General features: G+C 35.8%; 1 protein-coding gene across 1 annotated transcript; it reads right to left on the bottom strand.

Annotated features, from left to right (window-relative positions):
* Window positions 1-6: 6 nt before the first annotated feature.
* bet1 (Bet1 golgi vesicular membrane trafficking protein) lies at window positions 7-3,909 on the bottom strand. Its single transcript, XM_037794928.1, has 4 exons — window positions 3,702-3,909; window positions 3,376-3,482; window positions 3,134-3,190; window positions 7-780 (listed from the first exon to the last, which is right to left on the bottom strand). The coding sequence occupies exons 1-4, from the start codon at window positions 3,718-3,720 to the stop codon at window positions 625-627; spliced, it is 339 nt and encodes a 112-aa protein (XP_037650856.1). The 5' UTR covers window positions 3,721-3,909; the 3' UTR covers window positions 7-624.
* Window positions 3,910-8,154: the final 4,245 nt, after the last annotated feature.

The following is an 8,154-nucleotide window of genomic DNA, read 5'->3' as shown; positions in this document are numbered from 1 at the left end:
GTAATACACAGCATAAAATGTGTTTATTTACATTAAAAAATATTCTTTACAACAAAGATGGAACAATGAGGAACACTGCTATTAACTTCTGTATGGATGCTAAATGCTGTACTATAGCCATTCATTCTTATTAGCAAATACACTGGATTATCTGCTTCATGTAGCATTCTATAACTTAATCACTTTTAACACAACTTGCATCACATCTATCGTACATCTATCTTACAATGTGCCCACGACTGCATTAAGGTTTTTGACACAGTAGTATCTTCTATGTTATGTCTCATCTTCCCATCCAGGTAAATTGGGCTGATATCAACAGCATACACGTACTTGCAGTGTCTACTTCAGATATACATATACAGTACATGATTTCTACTTTCGTCATTAATCATCTCAGACCCCTTTTACTTACTTTTCATGATTCCATTACGTAGCATCAGTAGTTCTTTCGTGACTCAATTTTGGGGTCATTCTATGAAACAGTCGGGAGACGTGGGCACATGTAAAAGCTGAGACACCATTACAGTATGTGGGTCTAGTTTTGAGATGCATCGGTGTTTCACAGACTGGGGATGAAGATGTGGAGTTAAGAGGCCAAGTCCAACATAGAGGGCCCTCCTATCACCTCAGCTTGATGAACCAGTACAGGACGAAGAAGACGAAAAGGCAGAAGAGCAGCATGTAGCACAGCAGTTTGGTCTGACTGCCTCTGGACAGCTGCTTGACTCTGCCGATGGTGGCACCAAGCAGGCCGCCTGTTGAGTCAAAGTCCGTGTCCTGGTGTGGGAATGACGGATAACAAGTTTAAAGTCCACGCAGGCCAGCAAACATACACCACATACTCTAACAAGCAGATCCCAGAAAATATGATATAACCAACTGCACTTACTCAAATAATAATAATAATAATAATGTGCATAATTACAAATGTAACTATTTAATTCTTCTACTCCACTACATTTTAGAGGGAAATATTGTTATTTGTATGCCACTTCATTTACTTATATTAATGAATTTACATATAAAATATATGATCATCCTCTAAAATCTGATATTAAAGCTACCCAACAGTATAGCAGTTTAAAGTAGCTCCCTCTTCACCAGCTGCAACATTAAAATGCTGCTTCCAGGTTAATGAAACAATAATCAAGTCATAGCATAACACTCATAAATTTGGAGTGTTAATAAACAGTAAAATTATTTATTATGAGTTATAATAAATGATTTTACTGTTTAGGGCTGCACGGTGGTGCAGTGGTTAGCACTGGCGCCTCACAGCTAGAGGGTTGCAGGTTCAAAATCTGGCTTGGGGCCCTTCTGTGTGGAGTTTGCATGTTCTCCCTGTGTTAGCGTGGGTTTTTTCCGGGTACTCCGGTTTCCTCCCACAGTCCAAAGACACGCAGGTTAGGTTAATTGTTGACTCTAAATTGCCCATAGGTGTGAATGTGAGTGTGAATGGTTGTCTGTCTCTATGTGTCAGCCCTGTGATGGACTGGCGACCTGTCCAGGGTGTACCCCGCCTTCGCCCAATGTCGGCTGGGATCGGCTCCAGCCCCCACGCGACCCCTAACGGGATAAGCGGTTGCAGATGGATGGACGGATGGATTTTACCGTTTATTCCTCAAGTACATTTTGCTGCTAGGGCTAGGCAATATGGAGAAAATCAAATATCATGATTTTAGATACAAATACCTCGATATCGATATTGCAACGATATAGTAGGGTTGACACAAAATATTTACATAATGAGATTTTTGATAAATAATCACCAGTAATGTGGGTATAATGACTAAGTGGGTAAAGGCAAACAATACAGAACAGCTAGCACAGTCTGATAGGTTCAGGAAATGACATCAATTTACTGTAATGCAGCTTTTAAAACCAGGAAAAGACACTTAAGCAATAATCCGATATCCAGAATCTAAGGTGATATCTAGTCTTATATCACAATATCAGTATAATATCGATGTAACGCCCTGCCATATTTGCTGCCAATACTTTTGCACTTGTGTAAGATTTGAATGCAGGACTTTGACTTGTAAGAAGTGCTTTGTTTTACATGGGTTATGACTACTTTTACTTATGTAAAGAATCTGAATACCTCTTCCACCACCAGGGAATGAAATTAGCACCTGCCACCTGACAAATAATACAGGGTAAATGGTGGCTGTGGCAGGTACACATTTCAGGTCACCTGACACCATGGCAGACAGGTTTTTCTTATATTAAGAAATATTATTTTAAAAAAGCAATTCTAAAGCCTAAATTAAATATTGGGTAACACTTCATTTTACAGGTCCACAAATTTCACTGTAATTAGGTGATAATTAGCAAGTAACCTATTTGAAATTTCTTTGGAATTACTGCCAAATTACCCCCCAATGTTTACCTATAAATTTATCAAAAATTACTTTATTATAAACATTATTTAATAATTATATTCCGCTATTTCTCAATAGCTGGTAAATTATTAAATACATTTCCAGGAAAAGAATACAAAGTTAATTGATATGCTTTATTCCCATGTCTGCTGATAAATAGATAATAATTAGCAAATAACTTCTTTGAAATTTCTTAATTTTTTCTTATTAGACAATAAGTCACACAATGGTGAGATTTGTGCTGATCAGAAGTGTCTTCTATTAGTTTTCCACCTCCGATTAAGAGCAGCGAACAGTCACTTCTCAAGCCTAAGGGCCCTATTTTAACCATTAGATGCTATTTTAGTATAGAATTATTAAATAATGTTTATAATAAAGTAATTTTCAATACATTTTGAGGTAAACATTGGGGTAATTTGGCAGTAATTCCAAAAAAATGTCAAATAGGTTACTTGCTAATTATCAGCTAATTACCGTGAACTTTGCAGACCTGTAAAATGACATGTTACCAAATACAGTCATGCATTTAGGTTACATGATCAATAATTCTGCAGTCTGGTACCACTGACTCAGTGTTTACAATTCTAAAGCCTTCTACCTAGATTTCAGAAGTGGAAGACAAAAAACATGAGAAATGTTCAGTGACCTGCCACAGTGGCAGGTGAGGACAAAGGTTAATTTCAGCCCCTGTCCTCCACTCATATTGTGTTACAGTGTTAAAACATTAAGAAAAAGAAAGTGAAACTCACCATATCCTCCAGCACTTTATTCTGGTATTTGACTTCTGTTCCAATGTCGATTGACAGCTGTAAAATATCAAGTAAACCATGTATTATTAATATCAATATTGAAGTAAAAGACAATACAGTTTATTTTAGACCTATAATCCAATGTGATATTTACACAGGTTACATTTACAACAACCTATTTTATGTAAAGCATTCACCAATAATAATAAAAACATTGACATGTCATCATAATAGTTACTTACACTCTTCAAAGCTGTGACTTTGGCTCTCAGTCCCTCCTGCAGGTGTTCATTCTCCTCTTCATACACACTGTAGCCACTGGCTACATAGTTACCAGAGCCTGCTTCACCTTTAATGACACAACAACATTATACACAGTTAGTTAGTAGCTGTTTTGTCACTATTTAAGCCCCATAGAGCCTGTAGAGTTGTGTAAACTTGGGTCTAGACTGGAGAACACAGCAACGAGCAGTCACAACAACATTATGTAGCTGTTAGCACATTAGCAAGCAAGCTAAGTATGAGCTTATACAATCACAAGATGTAGATGTCTGTTTCTGTCTCTTACCCAAACCTGCGCGCCTCATCTTGAAACACTGACGGTAACACTGTCCGGTGGTTTATATAAACGTGTAAGGAAACAAATTCAAACCCCAAATAAGCCAGATATTGCAGCTGGTGTGATCGGATAACTGTGCTAAGAGTTTGAGCTCATGAGCAACAACAGCAAACGCCACGACATCAGACGGTGGCCGACGAGGTTCAACCCTTCGCTTACTCAGCCAGCCTGACACAGCCGCGTTATGCAATAAGAGCTATATGCATGCAATAAGATAATAAATGCATGCAATAAGATAATAAATGCATGCAATAAGAGGTAAATGCATGTAATAAGAGGTAAATGCATGCAATAAGATCATAAATGCATGCAATAAGATAATAAATGCATGCAATAAGAGGTAAATGCATGCAATAAGAGATAAATGCATGCAATAAGAGATAAATGCATGCAATAAGAGATATATGCATGCAATAAGATAATAAATGCATGCAATAAGATAATAAATGCATGCAATAAGAGGTAAATGCATGTAATAAGAGGTAAATGCATGAAATAAGAGGTAAATGCATGCAATAAGAGATAAATGCATGCAAAAATTAAGAGATAGATGCATGCAATAAGAGATAAATGCATGCAATAAGAGATAAATGCATGCAATAAGAGATAATTGTAGGCAATAAGAAATCAATGTAGACAATAAGAGATAAATGAATGCAATATGAGATATATGCGTGCAATAAGAGATTAATGCATGCCATATGAGATAAATGCATGCAAGATAAATGCATGCAATAACCGATGAATGCATTCAATAAGAGATAAATGCATGCAATAAGAGATAAATGCATGCACAAATTAAGAGATAGATGCATGCAATAAGAGATAAATGCATGCAATAAGAGATAAATGCATGCAATAAGAGATAAATGCATGCAATAAGAGATAATTGTAGGCAATAAGAGATCAATGTAGGCAATAAGAGATAAATGAATGCAATATGAGATATATGCGTGTAATAAGAGATTAATGCATGCAAAAATTAAGAGATAGATGCATGCAATAAGAGATAAATGCATGCAATAAGAGATACATGCATGCAATAAGAGATAAATGCATGCAATAAGAGATAATTGTAGGCAATAAGAGATTAATGTAGGCAATAAGAGATAAATGAATGCAATATGAGATATATGCGTGCAATAAGAGATTAATGCATGCCATATGAGATAAATGCATGCAATAACCGATGAATGCATTCAATTAGAGATAAATGCATGCGAAAAAACACTGTTTGGTGTGTGTAATTTCCACAATTAAAGGGACTATTTGTAGGATTCAGAAATACTGCTTAACAGCGACACCTGTGGCCTGAAATCAACGAAAGTCAGCGTCGAGCTTGCGCTTGCTCGCTCTACATAGACATGAACGAGCATCGCTCAAAATAGTGAGGCGACAGACGTCAGCTAAAACCACAATATCACTCTATATTTCAGCTGCTTGGCAGTAATGTTAGCTGACCAGACGAAGGTCTCTCCATGAATCACTGCTGACCCTAGTGTTGGCTTTTCCTGCTCAGCGCTGGCTTCAGCAGCAGGACTCCTCAACGAGTTACGTTATCGCCTCCCGACCGCAGCCGGCAGCCGAAAGACACCGGCACCCGGTCGGTAACGAGACGATAACGTAACTCGTTGGGGAGCCCCGTCACTTCACAAGACACGGAAAACCTCTGTTGGTCTGGAGGAGCTGCAGCATTTATTTCTGCACAAACGTCCACTCTACATTCACTAGATATTCTCAGAGCTAAACTAACTCTTCTGCAGTGTGTAGTGAGCGAGCGTTCACGTCTAGAGGTGGAGCGAAGCCAGCGAGGACGCGCGCGCTGTCTGAGTGAAGGAAAGCAGGCAGCGGAGACGAGGCTCCGGCCACACGCGTCGCGCATATGCGAACGAGCATGTGTGCCGACCCGCTACATTTGTACGCTTAAAAAGTTACAAACAGTCCCTTTAATTAATAAATTCAATTCAAACATTATTGCAGACTCAAGTTCCAGATAAGATAAAAGAAATAACAACAACAATACATTACATTACATATAATACATTACAATACAGGAAGCACTATAAAAAGTCATGATTAAAAATTATAAAAAATATTAATATTAATATAAATATATACATACATCAATGCCTTACATATAAAGAACTATACCAGTGCCTCCACAGCTGTGATTGGTACCGTGTAGTGCTAAATCTGATGTTAGGCAACCGCCAGATTATGTCATTCTCAGAGTGATTAAGCTAACATATAAATTTGTACATGAGATTTCTTAATACAGTTTGAAAAGTATGTATGCCTGCAGGCACAAATATTTCACTTGCACTGCAACATCTTAAAGATAAATTGATAACATTGAATTAAATAATAGGTATAAAAACAAACTGATTTTGAATGTGTTTGTTATGGTTGAGTGTGTGTATGTCTATAGGGAATACAGGGATATCTATTTTAAAAGTAACTCACCTTGAAATCACAACAGAAATTAGCATGTGAGGAGATAAACTAACAAAGACAAACTAGACTCATCAGCAAACTCATCAGCATCCCTCTCTATTGACTGCGCCTCATATGCATTCTGTACTGGCAACATTAATAGCTCCACATTAATATTTATATTCAAGTTAATTATAATAAGTCAACAGTAAACACTGCATGATCTTTTTCAATTAACCTGACAAATTTGATTACTGAAAATCATGGGGAGCTATTTGTGTTACAGGAGCAATATCACAAGTTGTCACAACAATCCAAATATCTTTTTTTTTTCACCTTTATTTAAGTCAAACATTTATAGTGTGTTGTGTTGAAAAGATAACACACAACATATAGAGCATTTGTTTAAACTTACAATTGAAATATAAGTACGTAAAGTACAAAAAATCAGTCATACCAATTCAGTTGATAAAGAAAGAAGAATAATTACATAAGAATGTAGTATAATGATAATAATAATAATAATAATAATAATAATAATAATAAAAAGAATAATAACAAAAAGAAAGAAAATAGAATAATAAATAAATAGATAAATAAAAATAAGTAAATTAAATCAAAATAATAATTATTTAAGTGACAGTGTTCTTCAGACAAACATCTCTGAGTCAAGTTTAGTTACTGACATGGATTTCTTATTTGTCACAAATTTAAGAGACTCAAAATAACATTAAATTGCAATTAAAAATAACTTAAAAGATGGGGTTGAGTTAAGAAATTTTCTTTTATGAATATGAAATTTCCCTATACATAAAATAAACAGTAGAGCAAAAACTGTTATCATCACATTTAAACATAAATGATAACATTTTACCTTCAATATCAATTGCATGTGTTGTTTTGCACAATATATAATTCTCTTTATTCTCTTTCAAAAATTATTTTTTAAAGTTGAACTTCTGATGCAAAGGCAAAAGAACCATATATTGATTGTTTTCTGTTTTCTCAATAAAATAACTTTTACATGGATTCCTCATATTAAGGTGCGAATAATCCAAATTAAAATTAGAATCATGTAATAATGTTTTGTGCCTCTTTTTTTTTTGTTCATGTGTAGGGGTATACCCAATTTATTGTCTGGGCCAAAAAAAGCTGTATAATGACCACATCGTTCATACGATTGGTCGACAAGCTCAACAGGCCCATTTATTCAAACTGTCTATGGTCAAACGCTTGATTTACATATAAAGTAAATATAATTATCAAGACAAAGCGCTGTAGTTAAGAAGAAAACAACAAATTTTATCATCTTTGAAACACAGTAGGTCCCAAAGCAACAAACAACAATGGGTTAATCTCCCTTTGTTGGGAGAAAGATATTATTATAAGGAGAAAATTGCTATGATCTTCCTTTAGGACACAGACAGATTGTTTCCTTTGAACATTTTGAAATGAGACCACCATCAAATGGAGATAAATATCTTTTGTAGATTTAATAACGGGGCTTACCAACGCATCCATCTGTCCTGTGTAGGATAGAAAAGAGTTTCTCAATATTTCCAAAATCCTAGAGACGCTATTTAGCGGTGATTAGCTTTCCTCATCCCCTCATACATCATCCCTCACCTAGCCTTGTGCCAATATTGCAGGAGACAGCTAATATGATATAGGAGATTAAAATGACATTTATGATGTTAATTTATTCAGATCCAATATCTTATAAATAAATACAACTTTAAGCTCCTATCTGCCATAATGCATTTCAATGCCCCTGCACTCATCTTTTTATGTATCACCCAAAGGCTTTGCTGTATGCATGACCTTGACATGAGTGTCAAAGAAACCGAGGATATTGATTAAACTGTGCGTGCATCCGCCTTCGTGGATCTGAGAGGATTGGATTTATCAGATGGGTCTTTAGAGTGGAGAAAGACATATGGATGTTTGGAAACTGGTCTTAATCCTCATT

Source organism: Sebastes umbrosus, chromosome 15 (assembly GCF_015220745.1).
Source record: "Sebastes umbrosus isolate fSebUmb1 chromosome 15, fSebUmb1.pri, whole genome shotgun sequence".
Taxonomy (NCBI): Eukaryota; Metazoa; Chordata; class Actinopteri; order Perciformes; family Sebastidae; genus Sebastes; species Sebastes umbrosus.
This window is presented reverse-complemented; position numbering and strand designations above follow the sequence as displayed.

What these genes read in the sequence shown, in the direction of transcription:
- bet1 (XM_037794928.1), bottom strand. An exon ending in AAGTCACAGCTTTGAAGAGT is followed by an intron (nt 3,191 to 3,375) that starts GTAAGTAACTAT and finishes GATATTTTACAG; the next exon opens with CTGTCAATCGACATTGGAAC. An exon ending in ATAAAGTGCTGGAGGATATG is followed by an intron (nt 781 to 3,133) that starts GTGAGTTTCACT and finishes TTCCCACACCAG; the next exon opens with GACACGGACTTTGACTCAAC.